This window comes from Vigna angularis, chromosome 5, assembly GCF_016808095.1.
Source record: "Vigna angularis cultivar LongXiaoDou No.4 chromosome 5, ASM1680809v1, whole genome shotgun sequence".
NCBI classification, from domain to species: domain Eukaryota; kingdom Viridiplantae; phylum Streptophyta; class Magnoliopsida; order Fabales; family Fabaceae; genus Vigna; species Vigna angularis.
In genome coordinates, this window is record NC_068974.1 from 577267 (window position 1) to 594791 (window position 17525).

The following is a 17525-nucleotide window of genomic DNA, read 5'->3' on the forward strand; positions in this document are numbered from 1 at the left end:
CATGGGTGCTCCTTGAACGGCTAGAAATGGGAGAAAGGGTTCCTCCCTTGGCTGCTCTCTCCCTCTCTCTCTTTCTCACATGCCAAAATGAAAGCCCTCACCTTACTAAGCTTCCCCCGTGACCCAGCACCTCCAATAATAGCTTCCTAATAAAGCAAGAGGTGGGTGACCACCATGTCCCCACCATTCCTAAAAATACGGGTCTTACATAAAGCATTATTACTTTTGTGAATACTGGGTGTCCAAACATGACTTTCCAGCCACTACTCAAACTTAAACACCAAAATCAAGTGAAAACCAGTGGATTTATGTCAAAATATTAAAAATTTTGACTGTGGTCACCTAAGTTACCACAGCTGACTCCTGTAGTACAAGTTTCTGTACAAATCCTAGATTTTGTTCGTGTAATCGTTTACCAAGCATCTGTAAACGATTACAAGTGTATTTTTTGGTGCAGAAGTTTCAAGACTTCATCTAAGTTGTTCATCTCATAAACATTGTTCCTTTCCTTGATCATGGGGTGCCTAAACATGACTTTCCAACCTTTACTCACTTAAACACCAAAATCAAGTGAAAACCAGTGGATTTATGCCAAAAAATTAAAAATTTTGACTATGGTCACCTAGGTTACCACAACTGACTCCTCTAGTACAAGTTTCTGTACAAATCTTGGATTTTGTTTGTGTAATGATTTACCAAGTATCTGTAAATGATTACAAGTGTATTTTTTGGTGCAGAAGTTTCAAGACTTCATCTAAGTTGTTCATCTCATAAATATTGTTCCTTTCCTCAATCATGGGATGCCCAAACATGACTTTTCAGCCTTTACTCACACTTAAACACCAAAATCAAGTGAAAACCAGTGGATTTATGTCAAAAAATTAAAAATTTTGACTATGGTCACCTAGGTTACCACAACTGACTCCTGCAATACAAGTTTCTGTACAAATCCTGGATTTTGTTCGTGTAATTGTTTACCAAGCATCTGTAAACGATTACAAGTGTATTTTTTGGTGCAGAAGTTTCTAGACTTCATTTAAGTTGTTCATCTCATAAACATTTTTTTCCTTTCCTCAAGCATGTGGTGCCTAAACATTACTTTCCAACCTCTACTCACACTTAAACACTAAAATTCAGTGAAAACCAGTGGATTTATGCCAAAAAATTCAAAATTTTGACTATGGTCACCTAGGTTACCACAACTGACTCCTCTAGTACAAGTTTCTGTACAAATCCTGGAATTTGTTCGTGTAATCGTTTACCAAGCATCAGTAAATGATTACAAGTGTATTTTTTGGTGTAGAAGTTTCAAGACTTTATCTAAGTTGTTCATCTCATAAACATTGTTCCTTTCCTCAATCATGGGGTCCCCAAACATGACTTTCCAGCCTTTACTCACACTTAAACACCAAAATCAAGTGAAAACTAGTGGATTTATGTCAAAAAATTAAAATTTTTGACTGTGGTCACCTAGGTTACCACAACTGACTCTTGTAGTATAAGTTTTTGTACAAATCCTGGATTTTGTTTGTGTAATCGTTTACCAATGAGTTGTAATCGATTACAACTGTGTTTTTTGGTGCAAAAGTTCCAGGACTTCACCTAACTTCATCATGTCACAGGCATTGTTTCATTCCTCCATCAAATACATCAATTCTAATCAAAGTGGCCACTTCATTCATTAACAATTCAAACAAAACCTCATTTCACAATGAGAATAACAAAGGAAATTTAATTAACATTAATAATATGTACAATTTTGTATTACTTTCTCTTAACATTGAACAAAATATATTCCAAATTACAAACATTTGTTCATCTATGTACAATTTTGTATTACTTTCTCTTAAGAAATCTATACAAATAACACTCATATTTTATTCTAAGAAATCGAGTGTAAGGAGTCCTAAGCACTCTGCTCTTGTAACACCTTCGTGACCTTATCCTCACGTAAGTCTTCATTGGAGGTGGATTGGTGGACATGCCTCCTGGGGAAAAAAATCCAGTGTTCATGGACGGTTCTTCACATAAAACACTATGTCCACCATCTCCGCAATCAGTGATCGGTGCTCCTCTGTCAATTGCTCGTTCAAAGTAGAAATGTACTTTGTTAAAAAGGAGTGACTAACCCTCAACTGCATCAACAACAAACAAAATAACCAAAACATAAAAGCCCTAAAACAAAAACAACAAAAAATTTAATAGGGAAAACCCAAAATCCAAACCGGAAACGCAATGTACAAAATGAAGGAAGAATGCATTTACCTTGCTCGTCGAAGGACCATGGTTACCGGAACTTGCCATTTTGCACAATACACTCCACAAAGAGGACGACATTGACCAAAACGAAGAGATGTAACAAAAACGTAGAAGGAGAACAACAAGGAAGAGGGAGACTGAAAACCAAAAGGGAGAGCTAGAACGAAGATGATGAACGAGAAGGAAGAAAGAGAACAGTGATTTCTAATGAAATAGGGCAAGGGGTATATTTGGAATCCCAAATTTCCTAAAGCTCTCATCAATTTCGATGTCACAATTTCAGAAATAAAAGAAAAAAAATTGGACCAATATCAGGATCCAAATTAAAATATTTAGTTTTCAAATTCTGGTTTCGGGAGATTTTATTGTATAAAAACTAACCAACCATGCTTTATTTTAACTATATTTGTCATGGAATATCACTTCTCTATTTTCCCTCCTCCCACCAACCATAATGGTGATAATATGGAGTGTTCAAAAACCAATAAAACATGGCTTGGGTATGTAATCAGAAGATAAAAAGAAGTCAGAAATCTAAATGGGTTAGTGTAGTGAATAAAATTAAATGTAGTGGGTATTCTTTAAACAGTACCTTCAGCAGAGGTATCCAACATGTTATCTCAAGTGCTTGAGCAACTTCATACATAATCACCAAATCAAATGAAGTGTTGTCTAGTTTCTTGGAGAAAGCCTCAATCAAAGTAGTTAATATTACATCTGCACTTTTAAGTACATCTGTTACAACAAGCTGCTGCTTTTTACGTTCTTCTTTGGATATAGTCCTTAATTCCCTCTATATATCCTTTCTTGTATTTCTGTCTTTGGTTTTCAGAAGTTTTCCATTCAATGCCTGAAAAAATAGGTAATATCATGTAAAAGGTAATATTGCTTAATCATATTTATATCTAATTAAGGTAACAGAAGTTAATGCCGAAATCAATGATATCATCTGATGGATCAGTCCTGGAATCATCAACTGGATGAATTAACAATGTTTATAAATGGTAATAAAATCACAATGAAAATTAAGATGCAGATCTGTAACTTTTGCTCTAAAACTCACCTTCATTTCTTTCCGAATGTCATTTGCAATAGCATTTTGGTAATATAAAGAGGGCATTCCAACCATCAACCCCAAAAACCAACACTTTGAAATTTTCCCAAAACTTGGCACCATGCACCACAAACTTAGCCAACTTTCACCACCAAACTTGGCTAGCTTCAAACCCCACCAAAATCAAAAATTTCTTGCACCAAGATTTTTACAGTAGCCTTTTGGTGATATAAAGAGGGCATTCCAACGATTAAACCCCAAAAACCAACACTTTGAAATTTTCCCAAAACTTGGCACCATGCACCACAAACTTATCCTAGTTTCACCACCAAACTTGGCTAGCTTCAAACCTCACCAAAATAAAAATTTCTTGAACAAGGATTTTTACAGTAGCCTTTTGGTGATATAAAGAGGTCATTCCAACAATCAAACCCCAAAAACCAACACTTTGAAAATTTCCCAAAACTTGGCACCAATCACCACAAACTTAGCCAACTGTCACCACCAAACTTGGCTAGCTTCAAAACCCACCAAAATGAAAAATTTATTGCTTCAAGAATGTTACAGTAGCCTTTTGGTGATATAAAGAGGGCATTTCAACAATCAAACCCCAAAAACCAACACTTTCAAAATTTCCCAAAACTTGGTACCATGAACCACAAACTTCGCCAACTTTCACCACCAAACTTGGCTTCCTTCAAAATCCACAAAAATGAAAAATTTCTTGCACCAAGATTTTTACAGTAGCCGTTTGGTGATATAAAGAGGTCAGTCCAACCATCAAACCCCAAAAACCAACACTTTCAAAATTTCACAAAACTTGGCACCAAGCACCAACTTGGCCAACTTTCACCACCAAACTTGGCTAACTTCAAAACCCACCAAAATGAAAAATTTCTTGCACAAAGATTTTTACAGTAGCCTTTCGATGATATAAAGAGGGAATTCCAACTATGAAACCCCAAAAACCAACACTTAGCAAATTTCCAAAAACTTGGCACCAAACACCACCTTAGCCAACTTTCACCACCAAACTTGGCTAGCTTCAAAACCCACCAAAATGAAAAATTTCCTGCATCATGATTTTTAAAGCAGCCTTTTGGTGATATAAAGAGGGCATTCCAATCATCCAACCCCAAAAGCCAACACTTTCAAAATTTCATAAAACTTGGCACCAAGCACCACAAACTTAGCCAACTTTCACCACCAAACTTGGCTAGCTTCAAAACCCACAAAAATGAAAAATTTCTTGCACCAAGATTTTTACAGTAGCCTTTTGGTGATATAAAGAGGTCATTCCAACAATCAAACCCCAAAAACCAACACTTTCAAAATTTCACAAAACTTGGCACCAAGCACCAACTTGGCCAACTTTCACCACCAAACTTGGCTAGCTTCAAAACCCACCAACATGAAAAATTTCTTGCACCAATATTTTTACAGTAGCCTTTTAGTGATATAAAGAGGGCATTCCAACACTCAAACCCCAAAAACCAACACTTTCAAAATTTGCCAAAACTTGGCACCATGCACCACAAACTGAGCCAACGTTCACCACCAAAGTTGCCTAGCTTCAAAACCCACCAAAATGAAAAATTTCTTGCACCAAGATTTTTACAGTAGCCTTTTGGTGATATAAAGAGGGCAATCCAACCATAAAACCCCAAAAACCAACACTTTGAAAATTTCCCAAAACATGGCACCATGCACCACAAACTTATCCTAGTTTCACCGCCAAACTTGGCTAGCTTCAAACCTCACCAAAATAAAAATTTCTTGCACAAGGATTTTTACAGTAGCCTTTTGGTGATGTAAAGAGGGCATTCCAACTAGCAAAAACCAAAAACCAACACTTTGAAAATTTCCCAAAACTTGGAACCAAGCACCAACTTAGCCAACTTTCACCACCAAACTTGGCTAGCTTCAAAACCAACCAAAATGAAAAATTTCTAGCACCAAGATTTTTACAGTAGCATTTTGGTGATATAAAGAGGGCATTGCAACCATCAAACCCCAAAAATCAACACTTTGAAATTTTCCCAAAACTTGGCACCATGCACAAAAAAATTAGCCAACTTTCATCACTAAACTTGGCTAGCTTCAAACACGACCAAAATGAAAAATTTCTTGCACCAAGCTTTTTACAGAAGCCTTTTGGTGATGTAAAGAGGGCATTCCAACCATCAAACCCCAAAAACCAACACCTTCAAAATTTCTCAAAACTTGGCACCAAGCACCAACTTAGCCAACTTTCACCACCAAACTTGGCTAGCTTCAAAATCCACCAAAATGATAAATTTATTGCACCAATATTTTTAATGTAGCCTTTTGGTGATATAAAGAGGGCATTCCAACCATCAAACCCCAAAAACCAACACTTTGAAAATTTCCCAAAACTTGGCACCAATCACCACAAACTTAGTCAACTGTCACCACCAAAGTTGGATAGCTTCAAAACCCACCAAAATGAAAAATTTCTTGCTTCAAGAATTTTACAGTAGCCTTTTGGTGATATAAAGAGGGCATTCCAACAATCAAACCCCAAAAACCAACACTTTCAAAATTTCGCAAAACTTGGCACCATGAACCACAAACTTAGCTAACTTTCACCACCAAACTTGGCTTCCTTCAAAATCCACAAAAATGAAAAATTTCTTGCACCAAGATTTTTACAGTAGCCGTTTGGTGATATAAAGAGGTCAGTCCAACCATCAAACCCCAAAAACCAACACTTTCAAAATTTCACAAAATTTGGCACCAAGCACCAATTACCAACCGTTTAGATTGATCAAAATATAATACATATTATAATAAAATGCAATTAGATAGTATACATATAATGTAGATAATGAGTTGTTTAGTTTTCACATATTTTATATGCTATATAAATTATATATAATCAATTTTTTTATTTTCTTTTCTATTCATTTGTTTAGTATGTTTTGATATTATCTATAATTATAAATAATATATCTTGATTGCATGAATTTTTTTTTCTTGATATGGTATTAAAAGTGTCTTTTTCTCATTCATTCTAATATTATTTTTTTTCTGTCATCAATGTCACAGGTGAAAACTCTTAATTATGTCTAATGGTCCACCGTTTTTAGTAATATGATTATATTTATTTTACAAGCCAGTCATTTTTTTCAATGGTTTAGTTTTTATTTTTATTTTTTCCTTTTTTTATCAATCATTTTATTATGCTTTTACTCTTATTAATAAAATCCATGTATTACCCATCAATATGTTATTCTGGTAGTACGTATGAATGATGTTCAACTTTATCCTACATTAGTGTTTTATAATTTTTTTTAACTTAATTCAATCTTGGTTTGTTTTTTTTTTCAATGTCTTATTAGTGTATGATGATTTGTTAGTCACCTTTCTTAAAGATTTTTTTTTTATCCAAGAGATGCTTCACTCCAAGAAGATTGTCAATGGTAATTTTACTAAAGAATTGTATATGTTGTTTGTTTTCAAACTTTTTACAAAATAATTGTAATTTTTCTTCTTGTAATATTAGTATAAATACTATATGTTCTTGTAAAAATGTTAATGTTTGACATGCAAGATTTGTAGATGTATACCATAAATTCCTTTAACTCTTAATAGTAATGACATTCCTTTTGTTATTTCACATAATTTTTCTAATTTTAATTGTCAAATTTGTCATCTTGCTAAAATTTAGAAGATTATTTTTTCATACGAGTCTAGATCATTATTTTGATATAATGTATTGTAATCCTACATTCAAAGATAATCTAAAGTATGTAAAAAGGAAAATTATTTGTCTGACTAGATGTGCTTTAGTACCTCACACCCTTATCCCTTTCAAAAAATTTATTCTTTGAACAAACTCAATTCACGGTACAAAACTTTTATCAATTACGATACGAAAAAGCGTATAATTGTGAGTTGGGATTTTCTGTAGCATAATGGGTAGACTAGGATTATGCAAGGAATGGATTGGATGGATACATGCATGTTTGGGGTCTACAACAATTTTTTTTGTTGGTAAATGGAAGTGTGACTCAAGAACTCAAACCAATAAGAGGTTTAAGATAAGGAAACCTGATGACCCCATGCCTATACCTAATAGTAGCTCAGTGGTTGGCTGGGATTGTGAGACAGGCTATTAGAAAGCAAATGCTTGAAGGTGTAACAATTGGAACCAATGCAATTAGGGTTAACTTGCTCCGATTTGCATGTGACACTTTGTGTATTTCAAGGACTTCAGCAAATATATTGGTAGTTAGTTTTTGGGATTTTGATACAAAGTACATGTAAATATAGATAGTAGTATATATTATATAGATTGAGTTGAGTAGAGACTACAATTTAATTTCATCTCCTCTTATTCTACTGTACCATTACTATCTTGTCTATTTAATATGTAAATCCTTCAATGTCATGAAAGTACTCTTAAAGATATATCTAAGCTCGTTCTTTCAGCCTAGAACCTAAGAACTTTCAAACCTAGTGTAATTCCTCCAATTCTGATTAAATGAATTCTTGTTGTTAACACTCAATTTTGCCCGGGTTGAAAAAATGTGTTTTTATTGGGTTCTTTTATTTTATTTTTATTTTACCTTTTTTGTTTTACTCTATTTTTATGTATTTAGATTTTTGCTTTTAATTCAATTTCTATTTTTCTTATCTTCAATTTGTTTTAATAGAATTAATTAAAAATTTGAAAAATAAAATTAAAACTGAAAATAATTAAAAGATAAAATAAAATTGAAATAAAATAAAATAAAAAAATAGAAAACGTGGGAAGTGGCGTATGGGAAGCATGTCTGAGGAGGGGGGACCAGTTTGTTAGAGAGGATTTTTCCAAGATTTTTGGAAAGAGAAAAGGGGGAGACCAGGTGGTTAGTGGGGGGATTTTGTTTGATCAGAGAGAGAAAAAAGGGGGAAAGAGGGCATACGAGGAACCATCATCTGGGATCATTATCCAGAGTCATCATTGGCACCGGCACTGGCAAGAGGAGGTCACCGGATACACAACTAGCAGTAGCAGCAGCCCCAGCAGCAGGTAGGTTTTTGTTCACCTGTACATTCAAATTCATCATGTATGCTTACTGCATAAGCTCCATGCACCCTGTCTCGCCAGCCCATATACCATTGTAACAGAATCATCTATCCCACTCATGCTCATATGCACACTACACACTCATCGTCCCAATATTCAAATGGACCCTCAGAATTTCGAGGTCTCCTCCACTGGATTCACTCTTTCGGTGAGGATGAATGGGACGAAGGAGGCCATGGCATAGAACCCCTACTTTGGGCAGGCTTAAGAGGAAGAGAGTGGCTGATTGTTTCGTGGTTGGCGGTTTGGAAGTAGTAGTCTGCTGTGTGGTGGTGGCAGCGGCGTCGCTAAGGTTGTCCTGGTAGGTGATGGTGACCGTGTAGGTGGCCGAGGAGGTGGACGAGTATAGGCACGGGGAGGGACATTATCGTGGCAGTGGTCGTGTTCGTCGTGGAGGCTTTAGCAATGGTGAAGTTGATGTTGATGGGTGATGATGGCACGAGCGGATCGGAGATGAAGACGGAGGAAAACCATCCCTGAGAATCGCTGGTTTTCGAAGAGAGAGGAGTGGAAACGGTGGTGTCTTGGCTAACGGTGGTTCTGGTGGTGCGAGGGGTCGCCGGCGAGGCCAAGGCGCGTTCTGTTTGAGGCGACGGTGGCCGGCTATGGCAGAGGGGGCGGTGAACTTGTGGTGTCGAGCAGGAGACCTTGGGTCTCTAGAGAGGCCGTGAGCTAGAGAGTGGGAATGAGGATGAACCTCCTGAACCCCTAGAAAATTCTAGGTTAGAAATTGACCATGTGGGCCGGGCCCAGAAATGAGCGTACGTCCGGGAACCTTAGGCCTCTTTTGGAACGCTCGTTATTTAGCGTTTGCTATCTCCCCACAACGAACGCTCGTTATTTAGCGTTCGTTCGCCATTTCCCAGCGAGCGCTCGTTATTAGGCTTTCATCCCCAACGTCCGCTCGCCATTTCCCCACAACGAACGCTCGTTATTAAGCGTCCGTTCGCCAGCTTTACCCAACGAGCACTCATTATTCAGCGTTCGTTCCAGGCGTCCGTTCGCCATTTTTCCTCAATGAGCGCTCGTTATTTAGCGTCTGTTCGAAACCTTTTCCACAACGAGCGCTCGTTATTTAGCGTCCGTTCGCCATCTTTACCCAACGAGCGCTCGTTATTCAGCGTTCGTTCCAGGCGTCCGTTCGCCATCTTTCCTCAATGAGCGCTCGTTATTTAGCGTCCGCTCGCCATTTCCCCACAACGAACGCTCGTTATTAAGCGTCCGTTCGCCAGCTTTACTCAACGAGCGCTCGTTATTCAGCGTTCGTTCCAGGCGTCCGTTCGCAATTTTTCCTCAATGAGCGCTCGTTATTTAGCGTCCGTTCGAAACCTTTTCCACAACGAGCGCTCGTTATTTAGCGTCCGTTCGCCATCTTTACCCAACGAGCGCTCGTTATTCAGCGTTCGTTCCAGGCGTCCGTTCGCCATCTTTCCTCAATGAGCGCTCGTTATTTAGCGTCCGCTCGCCATTTCCCCACAACGAACGCTCGTTATTAAGCGTCCGTTCGCCAGCTTTACTCAACGAGCGCTCGTTATTCAGCGTTCGTTCCAGGCGTCCGTTCGCAATTTTTCCTCAATGAGCGCTCGTTATTTAGCGTCCGTTCGACATCTTTTCCACAACGAGCGCTCGTTATTTAGCGTCTGTTCGCCATCTTTACCCAACGAGCGCTCGTTATTCAGTGTTCGTTCCAGGCGTCCGTTCGCCATCTTTCCTCAATGAGCGCTCGTTATTTAGCGTCCGCTCGCCATTTCCCCACAACGAACGCTCGTTATTAAGCGTCTGTTCGCCAGATTTACCCAACGAGCGCTCGTTATTCAGCGTTCGTTCCAGGCGTCCGTTCGCCATTTTTCCTCAATGAGCGCTCGTTATTTAGCGTCCGTTCGACATCTTTTCCACAACGAGCGCTCGTTATTTAGCGTCCGTTCGCCATCTTTACCCAACGAGCGCTCGTTATTCAGCGTTCGTTCCAGGCGTCCGTTCGCCATCTTTCCTCAATGAGCGCTCGTTATTTAGCGTCCGCTCGCCATTTCCCCACAACGAACGCTCGTTATTAAGCGTCCGTTCGCCAGATTTACCCAACGAGCGCTCGTTATTCAGCGTTCGTTCCAGGCGTCCGTTCGCCATTTTTCCTCAATGAGCGCTCGTTATTTAGCGTCCGTTCGACATCTTTTCCTCAATGAGCGCTCGTTATTCACCTTTCGTTATTTAACGTCCGTTCGCCATATCCCCACAACGAGCGCTCGTTATTTAGCGTCCGTTTGCCATCTTTACCCAACGAGCGCTCGTTATTCAGCGTTCGTTCCAGGTGTCCGTTCGCCATCTTTCGTCAATGAGCGCTCGTTATTCACCTTTCGTTATTTAGCGTCTGTTCGCCATATCCCCACAACGAACGCTCGTTATTTAGCGTCCGTTCGCCATCTTTCCCCCAACGAACGTTCGTTCTCTCCCTAACGAACGTTCGTCATTCAGTTTCCGTTTCTAAACGTCCGTTATATCCCCAACGAACGCTCGTTATTCTGAATCTGTCCCCAACGTCCGTTCGGCTACTTCCATTTCTTTTGTTTATTTATTTTATTTTTATTTATTTTTTTCCTTATTTTATTTTGTTCTATTTATTTATTTTAGACATCTACTTATCTTAAAATATATATTTAATAATACAATATTTATAGTTTAAATAAAAAGAATTTACAAAAAATATTTTGAAAAGGTTTAAGCACACGTGCGACCGCTCGCGTAGGCCTTGTGCTGAAAATCTTTTCCTTTTCTTTTATAAAAATTAAAAATCAAATAAAAATATTTTTAAAAGGTTTAAGCACACGTGCGACCGTTCGCGTAGGCCTTGTGCTGAAAATCTTTCCCTTTTCTTTTATAAAAAGTTAAAAATCAAATAAAAATATTTTGAAAAGGTTTAAGCACACGTGCGACCGCTCGCGTAGGCCTTGTGCTAGAAAACCTTTTCCTTCTTTATTAAAAATACTAAAATATTCCCAAACTACAAGTAATCTCTCAGCTAGAACTACGTAACCCTGATTTCTCATTTTGAATGAGAATACGTAGGAGCAAGGTCAATCCTTGTCGGGCCCAAAAACCTAAAAAATATTTTTTGTTTATTTAGAATTTTATTTTAAGGGATAGTTTAACATTTTGAAAATCACATCACATTCGCGCATTTAGTTAAAGGTATTGCCTTCGGGCAGGCGTTGTAGGGTGCTAATACCTTCCCTACGCGTAACCGACTCCCGAACCCAGAATTTGGTTTTCGCGGACTGTGTCTTATCGTTTTATGGTTTTTCCGTAGTTTTCCAAAATAAACTATGGTGGCGACTCCAAAATCTCTTTTCGAAACCCGTTTCTTTTTTGGATCGTCGTCCCGTCGCGATTCCGGTTGCGACACTTGTCTTAAGTGTAGAACTCTTACATAAATCATATTGTCTAGATCATGTGGAAGCCTCTAATAAGAGTGTGATGGTGATTAGACCACAGTTTGAGATCCAACCCAATCCAAACCAGTGAAATAAGTTGTCAATTCATCCACATAGTTTGAGACCTATCTTCCAACTCAATCCAAATCATTAAAATAAGATGACTTGTCAATTCATCCAAGCAATAAGTATAAATCAAATCCCAAATTATTGAATGAAAGCATAGATAAATACCAAAGGAGTATAAGAGTACATAGAATTAAAATTGATTACATCTAGTCTCAACACGAGTGAGTTCAGCTACTCATACAATGTTGCAATACAATTTTAACAGCATATATACATAAGATTTATAATAATAATATCTCTTGCTACTACTATTATATTTCTTCTCGACTCAATGCTTAAATGAATACATGAGGTCTTTATTTATAGAAATTTGTTGGTGTTGCTTAGTTTAATTTTTGGTGCTCAACCATAGAGGTTTCCTTCTATAAGGTTTTCTTCTCAGCTCAGCCCCTTGTCCTCCTGGTGCTCAACACTTGACCTTTTCTCTTATGAGGGTTTTCTTGGTTGCTCAACCTCATGCATTGGTGCTCTAACTTTTCTTGCGAAAGGGGTTTCCTCATGTGGCTCAACTCCAATTTGTTGTGCTCAGCGAGAAAGTCAAAATATGATGTTCTGTCTTTTCTACTTCCATGGCTCAATGCTAGTGATTTTAGTTTAGCTACATAGTTGATATTTTCTCTCATATTCACTGCAAAATATCATTACAATTCATAAAACTCCAAATCTTAATACCTCATTTTCTATCTTAGTCATAGAAGAAAAAATTTTGGGAGGACAAATAGAAGAAAAAATACCTCTTAGTCATAGGTTTCCTCAATTGTTTTTCATATCAAATAGTAAGGAAAAAATGATTGGACGGCTAGGTGAATAGAGAGTTTGAAATCTGTCTTGGAAGAGAGAAATTAGTATGGGAATCAGACCAAGAAGAACTAATGCAAATCATAACAAACCAAATATTTGATATTGAAAAGGAAGATACTTGCTTGGAAAGAAGATGAGAATGGAGTATTTCCACTATGGTTGGCATACAATATATTGCAAAATGTTTTGGCGCGGGAGAACACTATATTGTTTAAATTTTTTTGGAGTTTGAAAGCTCTTCTAAATGCTCAACATTTTGGGTAGAAAGTCTTATTGAATAAGGTACCAATAAAGGACAACTTAGTACACATAGGTGTTGGGTTAGAAAGTACTTCTTGTGGATCAAACACAAAATCTCTTTTGTCTCGTTTTCATACTCTCACTGGTACTAATGTCCTATTCAATGTCAAAACCTTGTAAAGCAAAACTGGTGAGATGACAAAGGTTATGGAATAACTTAGATTCTATATGTAAGTATAGAATAGACAGTTACATTTTCTTTCTTTTTAATACGAGTATAAATATGTAACCTTTGAAATTTTGCAAAATGATCAAAAAGGAAAATTAACAACCCTCACGATTACAACTAAACACAGAATTTTAATAATGAAATTGTTCGATTTTCTAAGTTAAATGTTTGACAGTGGAGGTGGGAGTTGTAATAGGAAGCAAGAAAGCCTAGAAAAGTCGAGAAAAGCAGAAAGAATTTCCATTTCAGAGTGGGAAGTTGTTTTCTTTGTTCTGCTGTTGATCCATGGTGTCAGAAAGAGGCATTCCTCTTGTCTCTGGCAAACCCAACAACGTCAAAGTGGAGGAGATTATAACCACTCCAAACACGCCATAAGAGAAAACCTTGTTCTTTCTCCTAGCAGATATCAGAAACGGACTGAACATGCACCCAAACACCACAGCCTGTCTCGCAACCGATGCTGCAGTGTTCCTCACGCATGTCGGAAACAGCTCCACCATGAATATCAGAAACACGTTAAAAGCAGTGCATGCACAGAAAAACGATGCCACTGCAAACCCCACCTTAACACCTTCACTGCCTATCACCACACACACTATGCAACATATCCCACTTCCTACTGAGAACACAAGAATCGATAACTTTCTCCCGCAGTTTCCCAAGAAATAGGTCACCACGCAAGACGGTATTTCCATCAACGCATTCAACACAACTGCAAGGTATATGTTGTAGTTCAAGCTTCCCACTGCTAATGGCATCCCAAAGTACACCATTCCAATGCCAAGACCTAACCCCATAACTCCCACCATCCGTTTTGGAGCCCAACTTGTTCTTAACAACACTGCTATCGATGAGTAGAGTTGACAAAATGAAACCCTTTTTTCTTCTGCTGGTGGATTTAAATTTGCAGCGTTTTCATTAACTCCTTTCAGCATTTCCATTGCTTCTTTGACTCGATCTTGCATGAGAAGCCACCTTGGAGACTTGGTGACGAAAAGATAAGCAATGAAAGAGTATGAAATAGCAGGAACAGAAATCCACACGTAAAGATATTTCCATGAAGAATTTTTGTTGGCATAAGCCACACCTGGCAAGAGCATGTACCCTGCACATTGACCAGTCAGGTATTGGAAGAAAACCATCTAAAGCAAGTCAACTCTTTGCCTTCAGAAGGGGATGGGAAACACAGATATATTACTTTAGCAAGCAAAAAACTATCTCTTACCTGTTGAGTAGTGACAAGAAAATAGGTGAAGATCACTTTCAGCCTCTCTAAGGATCTTTTGACTGGGATATTCTTATTTTCCTCCTACCAAATCCCAAAACCCCAAAACTGTTCAGATTCAGAACCTTCCCTCTGTGGTTTGGTTGTGATTCAGAAAGAGTGAACCTTAACGTCCTTGGAGAAGCGAGAGAGCAAGAAAGAGTGAACCTTAACCTTAACCTTATGCCAACAGAAATTCTTCATGGAAATATCTTTACGTGTGGATTTCTGTTCCTGCTATTTCATACTCTTTCATTGCTTATCTTTTCGTCACCGAGTCTCCAAGGTGGCTTCTCATGCAAGGTCGAGTCAAAGAAGCAATGGAAATGCTGAAAGGAGTTAATGAAAACGCTGCAAATTTAAATCCACCAGCAGAAGAAAAAAGGGTTTCATTTTGTCAACTCTACTCATCGATAGCAGTGTTGTTAAGAACAAGTTGGGCTCCAAAACGGATGGTGGGAGTTATGGGGTTAGGTCTTGGCATTGGAATGGTGTACTTAGGGATGCCATTAGCAGTGGGAAACTTGAACTACAACATATACCTTGCAGTTGTGTTGAATGCGTTGATGGAAATACCGTCTTGCGTGGTGACCTATTTCTTGGGAAACTGCGGGAGAAAGTTATCGATTCTTGTGTTCTCAGTAGGAAGTGGGATATGTTGCATAGTGTGTGTGGTGATAGGCAGTGAAGGTGTTAAGGTGGGGTTTGCAGTGGCATCGTTTTTCTGTGCATGCACTGCTTTTAACGTGTTTCTGATATTCATGGTGGAGCTGTTTCCGACATGCGTGAGGAACACTGCAGCATCGGTTGCGAGACAGGCTGTGGTGTTTGGGTGCATGTTCAGTCCGTTTCTGATATCTGCTAGGAGAAAGAACAAGGTTTTCTCTTATGGCGTGTTTGGAGTGGTTATAATCTCCTCCACTTTGACGTTGTTGGGTTTGCCAGAGACAAGAGGAATGCCTCTTTCTGACACCATGGATCAACAGCAGAACAAAGAAAGCAACTTCCCACTCTGAAATGGAAATTCTTTCTGCTTTTCTCGACTTTTCTAGGCTTTCTTGCTTCCTATTACAACTCCCACCTCCACTGTCAAACATTTAACTTAGAAAATCGAACAATTTCATTATTAAAATTCTGTGTTTAGTTGTAATCGTGAGGGTTGTTAATTTTCCTTTTTGATCATTTTGCAAAATTTCAAAGGTTACATATTTATACTCGTATTAAAAAGAAAGAAAATGTAACTGTCTATTCTATACTTACATATAGAATCTAAGTTATTCCATAACCTTTGTCATCTCACCAGTTTTGCTTTACAAGGTTTTGACATTGAATAGGACATTAGTACCAGTGAGAGTATGAAAACGAGACAAAAGAGATTTTGTGTTTGATCCACAAGAAGTACTTTCTAACCCAACACCTATGTGTACTAAGTTGTCCTTTATTGGTACCTTATTCAATAAGACTTTCTACCCAAAATGTTGAGCATTTAGAAGAGCTTTCAAACTCCAAAAAAATTTAAACAATATAGTGTTGTCCCGCGCCAAAACATTTTGCAATATATTGTATGCCAACCATAATGGAAATACTCCATTCTCATCTTCTTTCCAAGCAAGTATCTTCCTTTTCAATATCAAATATTTGGTTTGTTATGATTTGCATTAGTTCTTCTTCTTGGTCTGATTCCCATACTAATCTCTCTCTTCCAAGACAGATTTCAAACTCTCTATTCACCTAGCCGTCCAATCATTTTTTCCTTACTATTTGATATGAAAAACAATTGAGGAAACCTATGACTAAGAGGTATTTTTTCTTCTATTTGTCCTCCCAAAATTTTGTATAATTTCCTGATCCAACTGCCCTTACCCACACACTTTACTTAAGTCTTTCCACCACCATGATGTTTGCTTTACTCTATTATACTTTTAAGTTTCTCCATCATTCATACTTTGAATTTACGATCTCCTTCCACAGCCCCTTATTTTCCACACTCATTCTTCATTTCGCTAGTAAAGCTATATTAAACTTTTCTAGATCTTTGATTCCCAACCCACCCTCAAACTTTGGTTTACATAACTTTTGCCATTTAATCCAAGCTATCTTTCAATCCTTTGAGTCCCCCTCCCCCATCCGCACAAAAAAATTATTTGTATTTTCTTGATCATTTGACAAACACACTTAGTGCTTTGAAAAAAGGATAAGTAGAAAACTGGAAGAGTCGAAATAACAGAATTGATAAGACATACGCGTTGATAAGTGTAGGATACCTTGAATTTCGTATCAAATTTGACACTTATCATGTATTAAATGATTGTATTTATAGGAAAATAAATCATTTTTGGCTTAAGATACAAAATGAGGTATTAAGATTTGGAGTTTTATGAATTGTAATGATATTTTGCAGTGAATATGAGAGAAAATATCAACTATGTAGCTAAACTACAATCACTAGCATTGAGCCATGGAAGTAGAAAAGACAGAACATCATATTTTGACTTTCTCGCTGAGCACAACAAATTGGAGTTGAGCCACATGAGGAAACCCCTTTTGCAAGAAAAGTTAGAGCACCAATGCATGAGGTTGAGCAACCAAGAAAACCCTCCTAAGAGAAAAGGTCAAGTGTTGAGCACCAGGAGGACAAGGGGTTGAGCTGAGAAGAAAACCTTATAGAAGGAAACCTCTATGGTTGAGCACCAAAAATTAAGCTAAGCAACACCAACAAATTTCTATAAATAAAGACCTCATGTATTCATTTAAGCATTGAGTCGAGAAGAACAAGAGATGTTATTATTATAAATCTTATGTATATATGCTGCTAAAATTGTATTGCAATATTGTATGAGTAGCTGAACTCACTCGTGTTGAGACTAGATGTAATCAATTTTAATTCTATGTACACCTATACTCCTTTGGTATTTATCTATGCTTTCATTCAATAATTTATGGTTTGATTTATACTTATTGCTTGGATGAATTGACAAGTCATCTTATTTTAATGATTTGGATTGAGTTGGAAGATAGGTCTCAAACTA

At 37.7% G+C, this 17525-nt stretch overlaps 2 protein-coding genes and 1 long non-coding RNA gene across 4 annotated transcripts; 1 reads left to right on the forward strand and 2 right to left on the reverse strand.

The window, feature by feature from the left end:
- Nucleotides 1-1802: 1802 nt before the first annotated feature.
- On the reverse strand, nt 1803-5487 carry LOC128196787 (uncharacterized). Its single transcript, XR_008249165.1, has 3 exons — nt 3323-5487; nt 2266-3109; nt 1803-2135 (listed from the first exon to the last, which is right to left on the reverse strand). It is a non-coding gene; the product is annotated as an uncharacterized LOC128196787 (long non-coding RNA).
- A 7120-nt stretch (nt 5488-12607) lies between these two features.
- Nucleotides 12608-14892, reverse strand: LOC108320725 (organic cation/carnitine transporter 3). 2 transcript variants are annotated; one of them, XM_052878417.1, is made up of 2 exons: nt 14458-14892; nt 12608-14337 (listed from the first exon to the last, which is right to left on the reverse strand). In XM_052878417.1, the coding sequence occupies exon 2, from the start codon at nt 14330-14332 to the stop codon at nt 13478-13480; it is 855 nt and encodes a 284-aa protein (XP_052734377.1). In that variant the 5' UTR covers nt 14333-14337; nt 14458-14892; the 3' UTR covers nt 12608-13477. The 2 variants fall into 2 exon arrangements, with proteins under 2 accessions (XP_052734377.1, XP_017407732.2); XM_017552243.2 differs by having other exon boundaries at nt 12608-14892.
- LOC108320726 (organic cation/carnitine transporter 3) lies at nt 14679-15994 on the forward strand (the record flags this gene model as incomplete). The annotated part of the gene is made up of 1 exon (XM_017552244.2): nt 14679-15994. A coding segment is annotated over one exon (834 nt), but the record flags the coding sequence as incomplete, so codon positions are not given.
- Nucleotides 15995-17525: the final 1531 nt, after the last annotated feature.